Genomic DNA, 22,858 nt, shown 5'->3' with positions numbered 1-22,858 from the left:
ATGTGAAAATTCCTTTTCGACTCAAGACGCGATTAACGAGGATTTCCCCGGAGAACCACGTGATTTCAGCCAGCACCTGCGTACTAGCGAAGTGCCGTCAGCCGTACTGCTGATCTCAAGCCTGTCCGCACCTGCGCTGTAGTGGAGCGCCGTCAGCCGTTCTGCGGAACGCAAACCCGGCCGCATCTGCGCAGTATCGGAGCACCGTCAGCCGTTCTGCCCCTCCCCTCAGGTCCGGCCGTCGTTGCGCAGTAGAACAGTACCGACAGTCACTATGGCGGCCCCTGAGTGGCCGGAGGTTGGGCTGGCGCTGGCGGAGGGTCGGCGGGAGCTGGTGGTGCGGAGTCGCCGTCAAGAGGGAGACGAGACGGACCCACGGCTATACGAGCTGGCGCAGCTTCAGCACTTGGAGCTGAGCGGCCTGCAGGCGCTGCGGGGCCTGGACGCCAGGCTGGGCGGTCTGCGGGCCCTGCGAAGCCTGGTGCTGAGCGGCGACGGTCTACGAGAGCTGCCGTCCGAGCTCGGCCTCCTGGGCGGCCTGAAGCTGCTCGACGTCTCCGACAACCAGCTGAGCGCGCTGCCCGCCTCCCTGGGCGACCTGGCCGAGCTCGGTAGCCTGCTGGCCCGCGGCAACCGGCTGACCGGCCTGCCTGCCCAGCTCGGACGCTGCGGCCGTCTCGCCCACCTCGACGTCTCGGACAACCTGTTGGCCGAACTGCCGGCCGCGCTGCTGGAGCCCGGCCTCCTCCCGCTCCTCGGCTGCCTCAGCGCTGCCCGCAACCGCATCGAGAGGCTGGACCCCGCTGTCTGCCAGCTGCGGGGGCTGCGGGTGAGGAAGGGGCTGGGGATGAGGTGGGGCCGCGGTCTGATCCAGCTCGCCCCGGCTGTCCTCGCCCTCCCATAGCCGCCCTGGCTTAAACTGTGTCCCAGTAACTTTGATAATAAATTTACTTTGAGCTTTGTGATGTTCATTTTCTCCCTCGGCAATGTTTTTCATGCAAGCTACCTGAGAAACCTGCTTTTTATGTTGAAGTATCTGTCATTGACTTGGATGGCGGAATTAATGGCTTTGTGGCCAAGTTTGCAGATAATACGAAGATCAGTAGAGGGGCAGGCAGTGTTGAGGAAGTAGAGAGGTTATAGAAGGACTTAGATTAGGAAAATAGGCAAAGAAGTGACAGATGGAATATAGTATTGGGAAGTGTATGGTCATGCACTTCCATAGAAGAAATAAAAGGGTATAATATTTAAATGGAGAGAAAATTTTAAAAATCTGAGGCGCAAAGGAAATTAGGAGTCTTCCTGCAGGATTCCCTAAAGTTTAATTTGCAGGTTGAGTCTCTGATAAGAAAGGCAAGTGCCTTTTCTAGAATATAAAAGCAAGGATGTAATATTGAGGCTTTATAATGTGCTGGAGTATTGTAAACAGTTTTGAGCCACTTATCTAAGAAAGGATGTGCTGACAATGGAGAGAGTTCAAAGGAGGCTCACAAAAATGATTATGGGAATAAAAGGCTCGTCATATGAGGAGTGTTGATGGATCTGGGTCTCTACTCACTGGAATTCAAAAGAATGAGTGGGGATTTCATTGAAACCTCTTGAATGTTGAAAGAGTGATAGAGTTGGAAATGGAGAGGATGTTTCCTGTAGTGTGGGAGCCTAGGACCAGAGTGTGGAGCCTCATAATAGAGGAACATCCATTTAGAACGGAGATGAGGAATTTCTTTAGCCAGAGGGTGGTGAATCTGGAATTCGTTGCCGCAGATGGCTGTGGAGGCCAAGTCATTGAATGTACGTAAGATGGAGGTTAATGGTTCTTGATTAGGCAATGCATCAAAGGTTACAGGGAGAAGGCAGGAGAGGGAATTGGATCGGCCATGATGGGATGGTGGAGCAGACTCGATGGGATGATTGGCCTAATACAGCTTTGATGTTTTATGGGAATGGGGTGGTGTTTCAAATGCTAAAGGCTGAAGATCCAGCAGTGATGTGAAGGAAACATTTTTTTTGTGAGCCTATTATAGTTTGAAATGCACAGTTTGAAAGTGCAGTTAAGGCAGATACAATTGTTTTTTTCACAGTGGGTATGGACAAATATTCAAAGCTGAACAGTTTAAGGTTAACGAGGAAGGTTGGTTTGATGATTCAGGATTGTGGTATAAATACAGTATGTAGATACAGACTGAATGAATCGACTGGTTGGCTTTGTGGTGCAGTAAATTTATACTCTAAGGATCCACTATTCCATATAATAACCCCTTGGGATCCATTCTTCATATGCCCAGCAAATTACCACCAATGATACATGCTAACATACAACCCTCATCAGCCTTCACGTCTCCTCTCATCAATGGAAAATGGTGCTTCAGCCTCATTTATGTTGTTTTCCCAGGCTATTTCACAATACTGTATTCTCCCCTCCATTCCCCCTCTGGCCAAAATCTGCCATTAAATTTGCCTTAAACTTCTCAAGCCCTTACTTTGATTTCATTGGTCTTCTGGCTGCTTGTGGTCATTTCTGATGTGTTTTCAGTTGCTGGACACTAATGCCAGCAGTGATGTGATGGTCCAATTGGTTGCCTCCTGTGTTAACACGTCTATGATAGAGCAGCTTCACCAGCTACCCTGGACAACGATACAATCTCCTTCACAAGCCCTGTCGCCCCTACTGGGGTGTAGGCTGCGAACAGCAGCTTCTGATTGTGCCACTTAATTCCTAAATCTCATTACCCCTACTGGGGCTTTGGCCACCGACAGCAGCTCACCAGAGTCCTCTGTCCTGGGACAGCCCTTCATGTTGTCTCCAGGTGTAGCCCATTGTCCTGGTGTATCTTTCCTTTCCCAGGGATGAGGTCTTTGGAGTTTCTGTAGCTCTGGGATTTTATGGAATATGGTTGCTAGCCCTATGTCTAACCCTCTTCCTTTCACAGCTGGGCTTGTGGCCATCCATGGTGGGGTTCTTCTTCTAACTGTGGTCGCTTCTGATGTGTTTTCAGCTGCTGGGTACTAATGCTGGCATGAACGTGATGGGCTAATTGGCCACTTCCCATCTTAGAGCAGCTACTCTGGACAATGATGCAGTGATGTCCCTGGCACTCCTTCCCTTTCGTCCATGATCCACTCTCCTCTCCTATCAGATTTCTTCTCCAACCCTTTGTCTTTTCCACCTATCACCTCCCAGCTTCATCCCCTTCTCCTACCCACCTGGCTTCACCTATCACCTTCTAGTTAGTCGTCTTACCCCACCCTCCACCTTTTTATTCTAGCATCTTCCCCCTTCCTTTCTAGTCCTGATGAAGGGTCTCAGCCTGAAACATTGACTGGTTATTCATTTCCTTAGATGCTGCCTGACCTGCTGAGTTCCTCCAGCATTTTGTGTGTTGCTCTGGATTTCCAACATGTACAGAATCTCTTATTTTTGACACTATAATGTTACTAAATTTATAAACCTTCCCATTGTGCAATAATCACTAAGCCTTCCTTTCTCCACTTGTGTTCAAGACGCTGGATCTTTCGGACAACAACCTCTCGGAGATCCCCTGTGAGCTCGCCGACTGTCCCAAGCTGAAAGAAATCAACTTCAAGGGAAACCAATTAAAAGACAAACGACTGGAGAAAATGGTGAATGGTTGCCAGACCAAATCAGTCTTGGACTATTTGAAGGCAGGAGGCCGTGGAAAGGGGAGAGGGAAAGCTGATGGCAGTGAGAAAGCGAGGAAGAAGAAAATGGTGAGGAGAGATGATGCCGAGGAGTCCGATGGGATGGAGGAGCTGAACAACCTGGTGTTACGAGTGCTGCATGTTTCGGAAAGTCCTTGCACCGTGTCAGTGAAAGTCAGTCCCAGTGTCAAGGACGTGAGGCCTTACATTGTGTGTTGCATCGTGGAAGGCATGCAGTTGAGACAAGGAAATGCACTGAAACGATTCCTTGTGGCTCAGGTAATATTTCTTAAAACTATGGACTTACTAATATGCTCAGTTTGTCTCTGTTCTGGTGAAAGAGCCACGTCCTGATGACAAACACAGAACTGTACAGCACACTACAGGCCCTTCGGCCCAATGTTATGCCAACCTTTGAACCCACTCCAAGATCAATCTGACATATGCATACTTTTATAATAAATTTGCTTCGACTTTAACCCATATACTGTGTAATAACTAGCCTCTGTTTTAAGACCTTGTAGGTAACCATATCAGTCTTTCTATTCTCTTTTTCCCAGACCAAATTGCACGATGATGTCTGTCTGAAAAGAACCTTGGCAACTATCGCTACTCATGACTTGCAGCGGGTGAAGGGACCGCTGTTGTATGATGCCAGACCCTCTCAATCTCTGAAGGTAAATGTGTAGATTTTTTGCAGTAAATTGGAATGTACACGAGCTAAAAGGATGAATTGAGTCAGCGAATCATAGTTGTAAAAGATTAAAACGTTGTCGCAGCGAGCGGGATTTCCACCCACTTTAGACCATAAGACGTAGGAGCAGAATCAGGCCATTTGGCCCATCAAGTCTGCTCTGTCATTCCATCATGGCTGATTTATTTTCATCTGGGTAGCCTCCAACCAGAAGGCAGGAACATTGATTTCTCTAACTTATGGGAATTTCTCCCCCCTCCCCAATCTCTCTTTCCCCATTCCCCACTCTGGCTCTCCTCCTATCCTTCACTTGCTCATCACCTCTCTCTGGTGCTCCTCCTTTCTCCCTTGGCCCACTCTCCTCTCTTACCACTTTCCTCCTTCATTCTTTACCTCTTCCACCTATCACTTCCCAGCTTTTTACTTCATCCCCCACCCACCTACTTTCCCCCTCACCTAGTAGCTCCTGCCATCCCGTACTCCTCCCCTTCTCTCCAACTACTTATTTTGGCTTCTTGCCCCTTCCTTTCCAGTCCCGATGAAGGGTCTCAGCCCAAAGTGTCAGCTGTTTATTCAGTTCCATAGATGCTGCCTGACCTACTGAGTTTTTTCAGCATTTCGTGTGTTGCTCTGCAATTCCAGCATCAGCAGAATCTCTTGTACTTAAATACAATAAAAATCTGCAGTGAAAGGGTTTGCCTTGGTTTGTTACCATTGTCTGAAATAAGGAACCCTTTAATTGGGCTGCCTCAGCCACTGACAAGATTTGATGGATTGACTGCAGCAATTGTGTCTGACTTTTCAGATCACCCCGCTCGGAAGCAAGGAAATTAAGGCGGTGGACCTGTTACGACAATTACAGATGGAAGCTGACGAGCAACGAAAACAGAAGAAGCGGCAAAATGTTTCTGGCCTTCACAAGTCAGTAACACTTGATGCTACCAGTTCTGTCACTGCATGATCCTAAACTTGTTAAAATTTGGTGAAATACAAAATCACGATGCTTCAGCCAGTTTATCAGTGTAATGATGTCCGTCTCTGGTGGTCACCTGTGATGTAAATTTTCACTGGCTACGTGAGGTTAAAGGATCAGTTTGGTGCTGGTTTTCCGTCGTATCCGACGATGACAGGAAACCTGTGTAGTAGAGTTAAAGTGGAAAAGCCGCTGCACTGGGGCAGTTCCACTCTCACATTCGGAAGTCGGTAACCAGTCATACGAGTAGTCATCATTACTGGGGTCTTCCTTGGTTGCAGTGGATGACCGTGACTACTTCTGTGCCTTGTCGTACCCCTTGCTCTCCACGGAGCGTTGCAGAACTGCCTTCCTGGCCGTAGCATCTCACTGTAGACCTCATCCATTCAGTTCACCGGAGCTGATTTCGCGTGCTAGGACAGGCATGTCCCTATCTCACCAGGGAATGAGGCCCACCGGCTACCCTCAACTGGTTTAGCCCACCTGTCGAAGTGGTATATCACTGTGTAGCCGCTGTCACCTGCAAGCAGCTACACAGGTGAGAGCGGGGTGTCCGGTGGGGGCCAAAGGTGAGTGAGCTGCTCCAGAATAGGCATGTCAAGCCCCGTCACAGAGATGCTAACCCTCCCAGGACTCACCATACACGCCAGAAGGATCAGTCTACAGCGGAGCTATTGCTATGAACTGCAGGGCTTGGATGTGGGGCGAGGCGATAACGGTGTCTGTTGTGGCTCTGCGCCTCTGGCTTCAATGCTGATTGTGAAACTGGAACACAAAACGATAAGCAGACTGAGTAGGGTGGTCTGTCAGATACAGCCCACACAGTCAAGGCTGCGTTTGCCCCTCGTGGATCCCATGGAGTGGTTCGGAAGAGGAGTGAAGGGATCTTCTCACTGTCCTGATGCTTTACTTTATCTCAGTCAACACCAGAACCAATCACCTAGTCATTGTAACCTTGCTGTAAGTGGCTGCCCAATTTCCCATTAAACAGTATGGACTCTTCAAATATACCCCATTTGCTCTGAAGTGCTGTGGAGAATCTTAATCATAAAAGGTGTTTAATAAAATGTTATAAAAGCCTTTGTTATTTTTCCAAGTGTTCATCTCCTCAGCTAATCTAGGTTGGGTGCCACAGTAGCGAGTGGTTGGTGCAGTGCTGTTACTGCTTGTGGCATTCTGGAGTTTGGGGTTCAAGGCTGGCACTCTCTCTCAGTCTGTTCTCCCAATGAACCCACAAGGGGTTCCTCCGGATGCTTCAGTTTCCTTCCACACCCCAGACACAAATGGGTTAATAGGTCATTGTCAATTGTCCTGTGATTAGGCTCGGCTAAAAGTTGGTGAGTTACTGGGTGGTTTGGCTTGTTGGGCTGGAGAGCCTGTTCTACACTGCATCTCTAAATAAATAAACGTTGGTGTACAGAATCTGAACTTTTTAAAAGCTGTGCTGGTTTTTGTTTCCCAGATATCTGCAGTTACTAAACGGGAAAGAGAATTTTCCCTGCTTAGTTGATGCGGAAGATTGTGTGATTTCTTTCCCACCGATCACCAACAGCGATAACACTAAGGTATGTTGCCTGGTAATGGTTTTAATAATTAGTGTGACTCAGTACAGCGGGAAGTCAGGGGCTCAGCTTTTTGGCTGATGTTCCCAGAGCCCTTCAGTCTTTGACAGTTTATTATATTTCTCTGCCATGAAGTCAGAATATTTGCAGATTAGATGTGCAGTAGATTATTTCACTTTACCCTAGTGCTTGGAATTAAACGAGTTCATATCCAGCCTTCCCCAAGTCTGTGCTGAGTCATAAGATGCAACATGAAAATAGTTTGATTCATTCTAATGCAAATAACTGCTGTGGATGGTCACGAGCCCGGCTGTGGAAGGAGGAGGGGTGGGCATGGGGCTCGGAACTTTAACCTGTAAAAACCCAGAACTACAGAAACACCAACGCAAGCTCCACAGACCTCATGCCTGGGAGAGGAAGGACACACCAAGATGGGCTACACGTGGGGACAATGTGAAACACTTGCCCAGGGCAGAGGACTCTGGCAAGCTGTCAGTGGCCTATTGTCCGTGTAGGGTTACGGGCTTAACAAACTAACTAACTTTCTAACGCAATTGGACTACAGTGCAAAACTACTGGTCATTCTCCTTAGACAGGCTCAGAGGGACCACAGTGTGGCTGACGCAGGAGGTGCTGATGTTTCCATAACCATCTGCCCACTTACATATTCCGGCTGTGCCATTGACTGGCGTCTTCAGCTGCCAAGACCCAGGCTTCGCAATCTCATGCCAGCACCACAGAGGCTAGGTGCTTTACCTGGGTTATAGGAAGCTAAGGGGGAACCTCTCAGAAGAATATAAAATAATGAGGGTGCAGGTAACATGGCAATTAGAACAATGCTATTACAGCTCGGGGCATTGCAGGAAGCTGAGGAGTAATGATCGGGGTGTTGGAAGATGCTAAGGGGTAATGATTAGGGCATTGGAGGAAGCTGAGGGGTAATGATTGGGGAGTTGGAAGGTGCTAAGGGGTAATGATTGGAGTATCGGAGGAAGCTGAGGGGTAATGACCGGGGAGTTGGAGGAAGCTTGGGGTGATGATACTACTACAGCTCAGGGTGTCAGTCAATGCTGAGGGGTAATGACACTGTTGCACCTCAGGGTGTCAGAGTTCATTTCCGGCAACCCCTGTAAGAAAGCTTGTGTGTCCTTCCTGTATGTGCATGGATTTTCTCTGGGTGCTCCAGTCTCCCCTCTCAGTCCAAAGACATACAGGTTAGTCAGTTACTTGGTCATTGTCTATTGTGCTGTGATAAGGCTAGGGTTAAGCTGGTGGGTTGCTGGGCGTAGTGGCTCATTGGACTGGGAGGACCTGTTGCACACTGTATCTCTAAATAAAAGAAGAGGTCAGGGCTTGGATGCTGAGGGCTCTTCATGACGGATGCCACCTTGAGACATCGCCTTTTGAAGATGTTCACAATGGTGGGGAGGGTTGTGCCGATGATTGAGCTGGCTGTGTTTACAACTTCCAATCCTGTGCGGTGGCCCTTCATACAAGACAGTGATTCAGCCAGTCAGAATACTCTCCGCAGTCCAATGTAGAAATTTGTTAGAGTCTTTGGTGACATACACAGCACACTAATCATTGTGGTAAGACCAGAGCTTTGGGTGCAATAATTCCCCTAGCACACTATTGTCCTCAAATTGTTTGTATCTTACATTATTATGTTTCAATCCTTTGTTAGATTAGAAAGTCTACAAGACAACTGTTCCTGGAAGTAACCAGTTCAACCAGTCTACAGGCCTGCAAAGAGGTGATGGACAGTTTGATTATGGTGAGTGATTCAAACTCTCCTCCTGCGTTTCTTTGTTCTGTTTGATTTTCATTCTTATTTTGTAGCCACTGGTTACACGTTCAGTCTATACCTGTCCTCACAGGTATGAAGTTTTGTTATTTTATTGAACTTACTGGTTTGGACACGACCTGATCCTTTGTTAAAATGTAACTGTGACTTTAAGAGCTTTCAATTGACTCACTTTCAAATGTAGGGTATGGATAGACTTCACATTGCCTCCAGTCTATTTTCCTAATAATCAGGTTTATTATCACTGACTTGTGTCATGAAACATGTTGTTTACATTACAGTGCCTTATTTAAAAAAACTAAATCACTAAGAAATATATATAAAATAAATACTGCAAAACTAGAAAAAAATGGTGAGGTAGTGTTCATGGGTTCTTGTCCATTCAGAAATCTAATGGTGGTAAGGAAGAAACTGTTCCTAAACATTACGTGTGGGTCTTCAGGCTGCTGTACCTCCTCCCCGACGATATAAGAACAAGAGGGCTTCTCCTGGGTCATGAGGGTACTTAGTGATAGTTGCCACCCTTTTGAGGCATTGCCTTTTGAAGATGTCCTCGATGGTGGGGTCTAATGCCCATGGTGGAGCTGGCTGAGTTTGCATTTTTGGCAGCAGCAGTTAAAACTGTAAGACATAGGAGCAGAATTAGGCCATTCAGCCCATCGAGTCTGCTCCGCCATTCCATCATGGCTAATCCCAGATCCCAGTCAACCCCATACACCTGCCTTCTCACCATATTCTTTGATCCCCTGAACAATCAGGAAACTATCAGCTTCCGCTTTAAATATACCCACGGACTTGGCCTCCACTGTAGTCTGTGGCAGAGCATTCCACAGATTCACTACTGTTTGGCTAAAAAAATTCCTCCTTACCTCTGTTCTAAAAGGTTTATAATCATATAACTGTTGCTTGACACCATGGAAGTCTTTGGACTTTGAACCCCATGGTAAAGACACCCAACACATTTGATTCCATCCTGAATAATTGATGTATACTCTGATAAGGATCTTTCATTAATGGAGCAAAGAAGTTTGAAGGATTTAAAAATGCATCACAGTATTGAAGTGAACATATAGAGCATAGAATACTACATCACAGTACATGCCCTTCGTCCCACAGTATTACAACCTACTTAAGATCAATCTAACCCTTCCCTCCCATAGCCGTCCAGTTTTCTATCATCCATCTAAGAATCTCTTAAATGTCCCTAATATACTACAGGAAGGATGTTGAGGCTTTGGAGAGGGTGCAGAGGAGATTTACCAGGATGCTGCCTGCATTAGAGGGCATCTGCTATAACGGGAGACTAGACAAACTTGAGTTGTCGTCTCTGGAGGGGGAGATCTGACAGAGGTTTATAGGATTATGAGAGACATAGATAGAGTAGACAGACAGTATCTTTCTCCCAGAGTTGAAATGTCTAATACCAGAGGGCATTTGTTACACTGAGTGGTGAATGTCTAAACATCTCTGAAAAGTCTCTTAAATGTCCCTAATGTATTACAGGAAGGATGTTGAGGCTTTGGAGAGGATGCAGAGGAGATTTACCAGGATATATTAGGTAGAGGCAGATATATTAGGGACTCTTCAGCCTGCGGAGGTCTGATTATCTCGCACTAGTGCAGCCACAAGCAAACACAATCCAGCTTGCCTTCTACTGAGCGAACACTGGAGGGCAGCACTGACAGGAGGAGCCAGCTCCCAACCCAGCATGGAACTCAGCCTCTGATCTCTCCCACGCCGCCTCCAGTGTCTCCTCCCCTGGGCGGCTGCAAAAGGTGACCCTCTGGCATGAGGACCTGGCCTGGCAGCAACCAAGGCCACGTAGCTGTCCTGCTGTCAGTCTTGCCAATGAACCAGTGAACCAGGCTCTCAATATTCTACATTACCAATGTCCAAAAGGATCTTGCGATCACAAGAAAAATGTACAAGATAATCATTTTCACCAATCCTCCAATCTCCTTAAAATTATGGAACTATGATGCATATTTGTATTTTTGCTAATAACGGATATAAAGAGAGCCCTCAAGTAATGAGGACAGACATATTACCCTGGTTTGCAGTTGGTGCAAGTCAGCAGAGTAAGGTTGGCAGCCTTTTAACAAATTGCAGGGTAACTGTATACCCTTCCGTGATGTGCTGACAAAAGCCTTGGAATTTGAGCTGCCGCAGTTTATAATAAGCAGCTTTACATTTTATTGGAGTCTCAGCTGAGGCAAGGAATTCCTCCCTTTCCATTCTAGCTTCAGCCTGCTAATAATGGGCTTTGTGTGTGGGATTTTGAATGGCCTGCTGGATTCTGATGTTTAAGACCCAGTTTCTTCAGAAGTCAGGAAAGAGACAGGAAGCTTGTTGCTTCACCTTTGTTTTAAGAGTTGATAGAACAAAGGGAAATTGAAACGAACAATGGTAGAGATGTACAAAGGGAAGAGAAAGCTAAGATATTAAATTGTGCTCCTTTGTGGTCAGCAATTTTTATACCCATAGATGAGGAAAATTCCATTCAAATTTATAGATAAAAGTCAGCCAATGAGATAGCACTTATTCAAATAATGCAGAACGAAGAAACTTGCAGAATTATACCAATATAACCAAAGGGGGGGGGGTGGTTATAAACTCTTACATGTATATAAGAACTACTTGTAATTGCTAAACTGAAAAAAAGATATCAATTGAACAGTCAAGTTGGATCAACAAAACTAAGAGCTTTGATTAGATTGAGTTGAGAGTACTCAATAACACAATTATGTGAATATTGGACTACCATCAACTACAAACCATACAATAGCATTGTTGAAATAATTGCAAAATGCTGGAGGAATTCAGAGGACAGGCAGCATCTATGAAAGGGAATAAACGGTCAAGATTTTGGGCCATTAGGACTGGAAAGGAATAAAAAGGAGTGGGTTGGGGATGGAGAACTAGTTAGAAGGTGATAGGTGAAGCCAGGTGGGTGGGAAAGGTGAAGGGCTGGAGAGGGAATCTGGAGGAAGTGACAGACAGATGAGGAGAAGAGCTCAGAGTGGGGAATAGAGGAAGGGGGAGGGGTAAGGGTTACAGAGAGGAGAAATCCATATTTATACAATTAGGTTGGGCGCTAACTAGACGGAATATGAAGTATTGTTCCTCCACCCTGAGTGTGGTCTCATCTTGGCACAGGAGGAGGCCATGGACCGACAATTAATGGTGATGTTCTCAGGAGATTTACTTGATGTGGTTGGTGGGTGTCAGATAATCTGATTCAAGATTGTTTAATGTCATTTCCAGTACACTAGTGTAAAGGAGAACAAAATAATCGTTACTCCGAATCCGATGCAGCACAAAGAAAACACAATACAGACAATGATAAAATATAAATACATAAGATAGCTTTTATACATTGATTGTATGCCCATAAAGTGATGCTAGGTACAGGAGTGTCTGTATATAAGGAGACTCTGACAGGAAATGATAAAGTAGTGGTGGTTGGGGGTGTGGAGGGGTGGGTTAGTGGGTGGAGGTGTTGATCAGCCTCACTGCTTGGGGAAAGTAGCAGGAGCATAAAAGCTTAAGTTCTAAAGGGTTCTCCTGGATGCTGATGCAGATTTTTGCACTGAATATCCATAGCCCAATTGTTGGTATTGGTGTAGTATCGCAGTGTACTGGCGTACACCTTGTAACATCAGCCCAGTCTGTCTGTCTCGGTACCATATCCGATGTGGATGTTGGTGACCATGGTTTTCCATCTAGATCTATCTCTCATTCTTTGGATGACTTCCATTTCCTCGATGTGTAGCCGCCTGGCTATGCTTTTGACGTACATAAGCCAAGGTCTTCCTCTAGGTTTGCTCCCCTCGATCTTTCCAGAGAATGAGTTTTTCTAGTTTATCTTTCCGCATGATGTGTCCTAGGAATCTGGCGTACTGACCTCTACCTTGCCGAGGCACAGCGACAACTCGCAGATACCTCCTCTTATTTACCCCTCGATCGTGACCCCACTAAGGAGCACAAGGCCATTGTCTCCCACACCATCACCGACTTTATCCGCTCAGGGGATCTCCCATCCACTGCTACCAACCTTATAGTTCCCACACCCCACACTTCCCGTTTCTACCTCCTACCCAAGATCCACAAACCTGCCTGTCCTGGCCGACCTATTGTCTCAGCTTGCTCCTGCCCCACCGAACTCATTTTTGCATACCTCGACACGGTTTTATCACCCCTTGTTCAATCCCTTCCTACCTATGTTCGTGACACTTCTCACGCTCTTAAACTTTTCGATGATTTTAAGTTCCCTGGCCCTCACCGCTTTATTTTCACCATGGATGTCCAGTCCTTATATACTTCCATCCCCCATCAGGAAGGTCTCAAAGCTCTATGCTCCTTTTTGGATTCCAGACCTAATCAGTTCCCCTCTACCACCACTCTGCTCCGTCTGGCGGAATTAGTCCTTACTCTTAATAATTTCTCCTTTGGCTCCTCCCACTTCCTCCAAACTAAAGGTGTAGCTATGGGCACCCGTATGGGTCCTAGCTATGCCTGCCTTTTTGTTGGCTTTGTGGAACAATCTATGTTCCGTGCCTGTTCTGGTATCTGTCCCCCACTTTTCCTTCGCTACATCGATGACTGCATTGGTGCTGCTTCCTGCACGCATGCAGAACTCGTTGACTTTATTAACTTTGCCTCCAACTTTCACCCTGCCCTCAAGTTTACCTGGTCCATTTCCAACACCTCCCTCTCCTTTCTAGATCTTTCTGTCGCTGTCTCCGGAGACAGCTTATCCACTGATGTCTACTATAAGCCTACTGACTCTCACAGCTCTCTGGACTATTCCTCTTCTCACCCTGTCTCCTGCAAAAACGCCATCCCCTTCTCGCAATTCCTCCATCTCCGTCGCATCTGCTCTCAGGATGAGGCTTTTCATTCTAGGACGAGGGAGATGTCTTCCTTTTTTAAAGAAAGGGGCTTCCCTTCCTCCACTATCAATTCTGCTCTTAAACGCATCTCCCCCATTTCACGTACATCTGCTCTCACTCCATCCTCCCGCCACCCCACTAGGAATAGGGTTCCCCTGATCCTCACCTACCACCCCACCAGCCTCCGGGTCCAACATATTATTCTCCGTAACTTCCGCCACCTCCAACGGGATCCTACCACTAAGCACATCTTTCCCTCCCCACCTCTCTCTGCATTCCGCAGGGATCGCTCCCTACACAACTCCCTTGTCCATTCGTCCCCCCCATCCCTCCCCACTGATCTCCCTCCTGGCACTTATCCGTGTAAGTGGAACAAGTGCTACACATGCCCTTACACTTCCTCCCTTACCACCATTCAGGGCCCCAAACAATCCTTCCAGGTGAGGCAACACTTCACCTGTGAGTCGACTGGGGTGATATACTGCGTGCGGTGCTCCCGATGTGGCCTTTTATATATTGGCGAGACCCGACGCAGACTGGGAGACCGCTTTGCTGAACATCTACGCTCTGTCCACCAGAGAAAGCAGGATCTCCCAGTGGCCACACATTTTAATTCCACATCCCATTCCCATTCTGACATGTCTATCCATGGCCTCCTCTACTGTAAAGATGAAGCCACACTCAGGTTGGAGGAACAACACCTTATATTCCGTCTGGGTAGCCTCCAACCTGATGGCATGAACATCAACTTCTCTAACTTCCGCTAAGGCCCCACCTCCCCCTCGTACCCCATCTGTTACTCATTTTTATGCACACATTCTTTCTCTCACTCTCCTTTTTCTCCCTCTGTCCCTCTGAATATACCTCTTGCCCATCCTCTGGGTCTCTCCCCCCCCCCCCCGTCTTTCTTCCCGGACCTCCTGTCCCATGATCCTCTCGTATCCCCTTTTGCCTATCACCTGTCCAGCTCTTGGCTCCATCCCTCCCCCTCCTGTCTTTTCCTATCATTTTGGATCTCCCCCTCCCCCTCCAACTTTCAAATCCCTTACTCACTCTTCCTTCAGTTAGTCCTGACGAAGGGTCTCGGCCTGAAACGTCGACTGCACCTCTTCCTAGAGATGCTGCCTGGCCTGCTGCGTTCACCAGCAACTTTGATGTGTGTTCCTAGGAATCTGAGTTGTCTTTCTCTTATTGTTGGTATGAGTAATATAACTGCTTGGGCTCTTCTGAGAACTTTTTCTTTTGATGTGTGTGTGGTTCATGATATTTTTAACATTCTCCTGTGGAACCATAATTCAGCTGCTTCTAGTCTCTTTTCCGTTGCTGGAGAAATGGTCCAGCATTCACTTCCATAAGTCAGGATAGAATAAATGTAGCACTGCAGTATTCTGTTTTCAGTGTACGTGCTCATCTTTCTGTCTGTTAATATGGTCTTCATTTTTGGAAAGCTTCTTTCGCCATTGCTATTCTGTATTTGATATCTGTGTCGCACCTGCCATTACATGTTATTAGGCTGCCAAGATATCTGAATTTGTTGACTTGTTTGATGTTTGTAATTCCAATCTTGACCACACATTGTGGGATGTTTGTCTTTCGGGAGATGACCATGCTTTCTGTCTTTTTGGTGTTGATTGAGAGGCCTCTGAGATTACTTTCTGCTGCCACTCTAGTGAGTAGTTCTGGTAGCTTTGTTTCTGAGTCAGCTATTAGTACGATGTCATCAGCATATCTGATGTTATTTATATTATGGCTTCCAATTGGGAATCCTTTGATGTCTCTGATACTTCTCAAGATATTTTCAGTATACAGGTTGAATAAGTCTGGCGAAAAGACACAACCTTGCCTGTCTCCTCTCATGATATTCACGTACTCACTCACTTCTCCTTCTATTCTGATGGATGCTGTCTGGTCCCAGTGTAAATTTCTTAAGAAACATATATCTTTCCCATCTATGTCAAGATCTTGAAGCATTTCCAGAAGACCTTGCTGTCTGATAGTGTCAAAAGCTTTTGTATAGTCAATGAAACATAGGTAGATGTCTTTTTGTACTTGGATGGCTCATTCACAGATCATCCGTAGCATGAAAATTGCATTTCTGGTTCCAGTGTTTTCCACAAAGCCGCATTGTTCTTTACTGATTTCTGGTTTTATACAGCGTCTTGCTCTCATCGTGATTACTCCGAGAATAATTTTTGCCACGTGGCTCATCAGGCTTATTGTACGATGGAACCCACATTCTGTTGCTCCCTCTTTCTTTGGAAGTGTGATGAACACTGATTTACTTAAATCATCAGGAATCTCCCCATGATCATAGATTTCATTTGCTATTTCTGTTATTTTCTTTATTCCAAAGTCTTCTAAGGCCAGTATCATTTCAACAGTGATGTTGTCTGGACCAGTTGCTCTGTTATGTTTTGTTTTATTTACGGCTGCTCGAATTTCTGATTTTAGAATGCTAGGTCCTTCAAGATTCTTCTTTATGTTCGGTTTTTCTCCTCTTTGGTCTTCAAAAAGTTCTTTTATATATTCTGTCCATCTGTATATTTCCTCTTTGCTCATAATTAAGCTGCCATCTTTTGCCTTGATGCATCCACTTGCTGAGCAAGGTAATTTCCCCATTTGTTCTTTAATCTTACTGTGCATCAACTTTGTTCCAGGGTTATGGGTTTGTAGCATTTCTAAGTCTGAGCATTTCTCATTTAGCCATCTGTCTTTAGCTTCTCTGCATTTTCTTTTAATTTTCTCATCAAGTTGTTTGTATTCTTTGCTGTCTCTTGGTTTGATGGTCTGTTTTTGTTCCATCAATTGTATTATATCTTCAGTTATCCATTTCTTCTTATTTTTCCATTCTTTCCGTCGGATGGTTTCTTTTGCAGCTTCAACCATGGATTCCTTCAGTATGTCCCAGGAAGATTTGCCTCCTTCATCCTGCAGCAATTGAAAACGGTTTTTCACCTTGATTGTGTATTCTGTTTTCAAATGAGGGTTGTTTTGTACTGCAGCCCAGTACAAACTTTAATAAGGTTTTCAGATGAGGGTTGTTTAATAAGGTTTTCAGATGAGGTTTGTTTTGTAGTGCAGCCCAGTACAAACTTTAATAAGGTTCTCTCCTGCACAGCTCAGGATTCAGGCTCTGCGTTGCCACGTTGCCCACCACATGTCCGTGCAGATTTATTGTAAAATACACCAGCTAATCAGCTGTTCCAGTACTTCCCTAAAGGAAAATTATGAATGAGATTGAAGGAGTACAGAGAAAATTTGCAAGGATGTTGCTGGGAATTGAGGACCCAAGTTCTAGGAAAGGGTTATTCTCCGGAGCATAGGAAATTGAGGGAAGTTTTGATAGCGGTGTACGCTATTGTGAGGGGTATAGATGGGGTAAATGTAAGCAGGCTTTTTCCAGAGGTTGCTGCGACTAGAACTAGAGGTCATAGTTTAAGGGGAAAAGGTGAACTGTCTAAGGGGAATTTTGGGGGGGGGGATCCTCTTCACGTAGAGGGTGGTGTGAGTGGAATGAGCTGGCAGTGGAAGTGGAGGAAGCAGGCTGGATTGCAATATTTAAGAGTGGTTTTGATGAGAGAGATATAGAGGGCTTTGGTCCAGATGTGGGTTGATGGGCAGAATAACAGTTCATCATGGGCTGAATGGCCTGTTTCTGTGTTGTACTAATGACAAAACAATATTAGAGCTGTTAAAAGAATCACCCCTTGTGATAATGATCAGTGAGGCACAGAGAGTTTGTATTTACCGACAAGTAACTTTTATTGTCTCAACGAAAAAGCATGTGGGTTCACAAAGTAACTCCCTGTGTACACCCTACTAGAATCCCTAACCCTTGCCCTTCATACTTGGAGCTCCTGGCTCTTCTCGTGTTCCATACAAGTTGAACTGATGGAGTTCCATCCTGTTGACTCAAGATCACCTGACCTACCTGGGTCACCTTCTAACTGGTTCTTGTCCAGGGCTACAACCAACATTGTTTCCTGGTTCTGCCCACCCCAGCCCTGTGTATTTGAGTCTTTCAACTCTGACTGGTCCAAACCAGTTAAATGAGACAACCCAGACAGAGTCTAACGAGATTACAGATTGATTCTTTGGTAGGTCTGGCACTTTACCTAATAAGTAGCTACGCATATGAGAACAGTCCCAGATTTAGCAGGTCAGTACCTGAAGTTCCTTGTGTCCACATTCAGCTGCTCTGATTGGATTGTCCTAGAGCAAAAATCAGTTCAGGGTCCACAAAATGGGGGGAAACAAAGGCAACTGGTTTGTCTGTTCCCCCTGTCCTTGATTCATCAGATCCACCAATTGTAGACTGTAGTTTCTTCTGGCCAACACAACCACTGAGGTTGTGTGATTTACTTTATCTGATGTTGTGCCATATAATTTTGCTGATGGAGATATACAACAGGGAGAGGACATTTAGGCCGTGCTCAAACCAGTCAAACGAAGGCTGCTGTTTCAGCTGGTCTCATACACAAACTCTAAGTACATAGACGAATAAGTTATCAAATTTCAAGTTCATGACCTTGTAGTTTTTTTAATTAATGAGAGCTTCCAGACTGTTCAAATTCCTTTGGTGTAAAGCTTTGCTGTTAATTCCCCTGTAATCCTTTTATTGTTATGTATAATCCATGTCCACCAGTATTTGACCTCTCCACTGAAGGAAATAACTTCCTTCTGATGGTGAAAAACCCCACGATTTTTGAAACAGGTTTAAGTTGCTCCTCTGTCTCACAAAACAATCCCAGTTTTGTCACCCTTTGGAACTACCATCCTCTGGGCCTGTTAGCCCATGAAAAAAAATTATTGATATACAGTGTGGAGCCAGCCCTTCGAGTCATGCTGCCCAGCAACCCCTGGTTTACCCTAACTTAATCATGGGACAATTTACAATGATCAATAAACCTTCTAACTGGTACGTCTGCGGACTGTGGAAGGAAACCAGAGCACCCGGAGGAAACTCACAGGGAGAACATACAGGCTCCTTACAGATGACATCGAAATTGAACTCCGAGCTCTGAACTCCAATGCCCTGAGCTGTATTAGTGTCGTGCTAACCCTTGCACTACCCTGCATCTCTGTTCCTTCAAATATTTCTCATGGTCTACTGACCAGAACAGGATCATCAGGATCTGAGTTATAGGGAAAAGTTGAATAGTTTGGGGCTTTATTCTTTGGAGCAAAGAATGAGGGGAGATTTGATAGAGGTATAGTACATTGAGGGGTATAGATAGGGTAAATGAAAGCTGGCTTTTCCCCCTGAGGTTTGGTGAGGCTAGAATTAGAGGTCATGGGTTAAAGGTAAAAGGTGAAATGTTTAAGGGTACCTGAGTGGGAACAACTTCACTCAGAGGGTGGTGAGATTGTTAAGCAAACTGCCAGTGAAAGTGGCGGATGTGGGTTCCATTTCAACATTTAAGAGAAGTTTGGATAAGCGCATGGATGGGAGGAGTGCAGATTGACGGGACTGGGCAGAATAACAGTCCAACATGGCCTAGATGGGTCAAATGACCTTTTTTCTGTGGTAGTGTGGTCTGTGACCACGACCTAGCTTGTCTCCTTACAGTCCTAACAGCCTCCCTTTTCTGGTGTTCTGTACCTCAGTCAATACGGCTTTTAAACTCTTCTGTCCAATTGTTCTGTTGTCTTCCTGGATCTATTGATATGCTGTCTCAGTGTTGTATCATTTATTGTAGAGTATCTTGTCTTTTTTCACACTCTCCAAATTCCATTTGCTGCCTCGGTGTCTGCTCTGTAGAGTAGGGAGTCCCAGTCAGCATGTGGAAAGCTAATTACAGGTATGTCCTTCAGTCACGACAGAGCAGACAGGCAACTCCAGGGCTGATTCACTGAACTGTATTGAAAGGCTCTACTTTGCACAAACCACCTATGGAATGTTTTCTTCTCTCTCTGTGCAGCGAATGGCCGAATTGAACAAGTTCACCTTCGAAAGTCAGGAGAAGGAGTCTTTATCGGATGACGAGGCTGGAGTGGCTAACGACGGCTCTGCGGCCCTGGATCGCATAGCTGAGCAGAGCTTGGCCAAGGCTGCCACTCCGGAACTGACAGTCAAGCAGGTGCGGGTGCTCGACATGGACGGAAACCTGAAGGTGGTTTACCCAGCCAAGACGGACTTAAACTTCAGTGTTAATTGTGTCACCGTTATCCGATAACCCCTACCTGGAAGAGGTGTTGAATAGTACCTTATCTGGCCCCTACAGTGGGCTCAAAGTATCCCTGTTACAGAAGAGCAAGTGATCTGACCACATATGAGAAAATCTGCCAATACTGGAAATCCAAGTAACACACACAAAATGCTGGAGGAACTCAGCAGCCCAGGCAGCATCTATGGAAAAGAGTACAGTCGACATCTCGGGCCAGAACCCTTCAGCAGGACTCAAAACATGGACTGTACTTTTTTTTCATAGATGCTACCTGGCCTGCTGTGTTCCTTCAGCATTTTGTATGTGTTGTGTATGATCTGACCAATATTTGATCCTCAATTAACATTTCTAAAAGGACAAATAATTTGCTCATTTTGGTGTTTGTCTCCCCGTTCTTTAGCCCTTCACCTCTACAGGGGCATAGGCCGCCAACAGCAGCTCACCAGAGTCCTCAGTCCTGGGCCGACAGAAAGCTGATCGGCCCTGTGGCTTCCACTTTCCCCACAGGACTTCATACGTCTTCTAGACAAAGATCCTTCCTCTCCCAGGGATGAGGTCTTTGGAGCTTCTGTTGAAGTTTCTGTAGCTCTTTATGGAATGGGGTTGCTAGCCCCATGCCAAACCCCCCCCTCCTTTCACAGCCGGGCTTAGGACCATCATGGCAGAGTATATGGTGTCAGTGCTGGCATGCAGCTGTGTTTATATAGCAGAAATATCTACTTGTGTAAAGTGCTTTGTGATGGAAAGAGCATTGAAGAATATGACTTTATTTTCCTCGTAGTGGGAAGCAAGTGAATGTTGACCTTTCCACTGAAGTCTATGTCCCATCAAAGAAACCGGAGAAAACTTGAAAGGAAGCTTGCACTAATCATCATTTTTCCGTCTGTTGTTATCACCTGCCTTCTTCTCACAAAGAGACAGGTATTGGCTGGAGTAGTTTGAGGAGCTGTGTGGTACTTTGCCTCAGTAACCAGTATTCGTCCAGCGCCATGGGTGCAACAAGACGACACCTCAGAGGCACTGACTGAGCACCCTGCTCTCGAAAAGGTGTGCACGTCAGAGGGGCAGCTGGTCAGTGCCCACAGATATACAAGGAAGGAAGAAGGGAATAATGATTAATACACTGTCAAAACAAATAGACTGTAAATATTAAATGAACAGTGGAGCCTTAATCTGTTAATCCAAGCAAAGTATTTTGAAGACAATATTGTTCCAATTTGGCCTTTGTTTTGTGAAGCAGTGTTATTGTTTGAAACCACAACCCGTAAGTTGAACTGTGCCTGTACTCTGAAATGTCGATATTTGAGGGAGCAGTGGAGAGGTTGATTTTAGGGGAGAGAGCAAACTCTAGAAAGGTGAGTTGCATGTGTGTGGTTAGATTAGGGCAGCTGTGTAAAAGTAAACGTATTATGGTTTGCTGTCTTGTAGAAAGGCATCATTCACTAATGGCTGAAATAAAACTGACATCACTGGTGAATTGTCGTGAGCAGTCTGTACAATTAGTTACCAAACTGAAAAAAGATGTGGTCCCTGAACATCTGAAATGAAAATACAAACTGTTGGAAATACCAGCAGGTCAGGTAGCATCTGCAGGAAAAGAAAGTTAATATTTCAGGTCCACATAACTGTTTGACCATAAAACATAGGATTACATTACAGGAAACAGGCCATTCAACCAATCATCTGCTCCACCATTCCATCATGGCTGATTTATTACCCCTCAACCCCATTTTCCTGCCTTCTCCCTGTAACCTTTGTGCTGACTAATCAAGAACCTATCAGCTCTGCTTTAAATATACCAATGACTTGGGCTCCACAGCTGTCTGTGGCAATGAATTCCACACATTCACCACTCTAGCTAAAGAAATTTGTCCTCATCTCTGTTCTAAATGGATGTCCCTCTTTTCTGAAGCTGTGCCCTCTGGTCCTAGACGCTCCCACTGTAGAAAATATCCTCCCCACATCCACTGTATCGAGGCCTTCCAATATTCAATAGCTATCAATGCAATCCTCCCCCCACCCCCATTCTTCTAAACTCCAGTGAATACAGTCCCAGAATCATCAAATGCTCCCCATACATTAAACCTTTCTTTCCCTGCATTTCCATACTTTTGTGTTATCTCAGCATTGCCATTTACTGAGCACATGAAAACAAATAATAGTAGGTTGTGTGGGCCACCGTTTTCCCAACCCGATCTCCCACGGCATACAATTCCTTTCAAATCCAAAATCCTGGTAACTTTTGACCTCACATTCACACAGGCTAGGGGATGAGTCTCTGTTGCCTTCACTGGTGTCTGTGAGCTTTGTGCGTGGGTGTATTGGGGAGAGGAGCTGCTGGTTGTGGAGGTTGGAATCGATGAACCTGACTACTTGACCAGAGATTCCGGCTTTTCAATGCCTCTTTCAGAATCAGTATTATCGCTGGAATATGTCATGAAATTTGTGTTGTGGCAGCAGTGCAGTGCATAAAACTCACTAAATTAGAATAAGAAGTGTGTATACAAAAAAATTAAAAGTTGTGCAAAAAGAGAGCAAGATACTGAGGTCCATTCAGAAATTTGATGTTGGAGGGGAAGAAGCTGTTTCTAAAATGTTGTGTCTTCAGGCTCCTGTTCCTCCTCCCTGATGGTAGCATCGAGGAGAGGGCATGTCCTGGGTGGTAGGGGATCCTTAATGAATAATGCTGCCTTTTTGAGACATTGCCTTTACAAGATGTCCCAGACGCTGGGAAAGCTAGTGCCCATGGAGCTAGCTGAGTTTACAACTTCCTACAGCTTTTCCCATCCTGTGCAGTGGCTCCTCGATACCACTCGAAACAAGCTGTGAATTCCGTGTGAGTACACTGTGCCTCATTTAACATTCCACTGTCCCTCCAGCCATTAAATCTCCACAAATCATTACAGGTATAATACTGTTAATTCAGGTGTTCCAGGTATATTGCAATGTATGAAATTCTAAATCTGGGGTAATTTTTAAGCTGAAAAGAATTAGATTATAAGACATGGGGGCAAAATTGGGCTATTCAGCCCATCAAGCCTGCTCCACCATTCTATCATGGCTATTACTCCTCTCACCTCATTCTCTTGGCTTCTTCCTGTAACCT

At 45.6% G+C, this 22,858-nt stretch overlaps 1 protein-coding gene across 1 annotated transcript; it reads left to right on the top strand.

Annotated features, from left to right (window-relative positions):
* Positions 1 to 214: 214 nt before the first annotated feature.
* lrrc47 (leucine rich repeat containing 47) lies at positions 215 to 21,229 on the top strand. Its single transcript, XM_072245429.1, has 7 exons — positions 215 to 829; positions 3,502 to 3,939; positions 4,221 to 4,337; positions 5,160 to 5,275; positions 6,790 to 6,892; positions 8,574 to 8,663; positions 19,507 to 21,229. Exons 1-7 carry the CDS (start codon positions 275 to 277, stop codon positions 19,759 to 19,761), a joined length of 1,674 nt encoding a protein of 557 aa, XP_072101530.1. The 5' UTR covers positions 215 to 274; the 3' UTR covers positions 19,762 to 21,229.
* Positions 21,230 to 22,858: the final 1,629 nt, after the last annotated feature.

This window comes from Mobula birostris, chromosome 27, assembly GCF_030028105.1.
Source record: "Mobula birostris isolate sMobBir1 chromosome 27, sMobBir1.hap1, whole genome shotgun sequence".
NCBI lineage: Eukaryota > Metazoa > Chordata > Chondrichthyes > Myliobatiformes > Myliobatidae > Mobula > Mobula birostris.
Note: the sequence above shows the minus strand (reverse complement) of the source record. Positions and strands in the feature narration are given on the sequence as shown.

What these genes read in the sequence shown, in the direction of transcription:
- lrrc47 (XM_072245429.1), top strand. Translation starts at nt 275, where the DNA reads ATGGCGGCCCCTGAGTGGCCGGAGGTTGGGCTGGCGCTGGCGGAGGGT. An exon ending in GACCCTCTCAATCTCTGAAG is followed by an intron (nt 4,338 to 5,159) that starts GTAAATGTGTAG and finishes CTGACTTTTCAG; the next exon opens with ATCACCCCGCTCGGAAGCAA. An exon ending in AATGTTTCTGGCCTTCACAA is followed by an intron (nt 5,276 to 6,789) that starts GTCAGTAACACT and finishes TTTGTTTCCCAG; the next exon opens with ATATCTGCAGTTACTAAACG.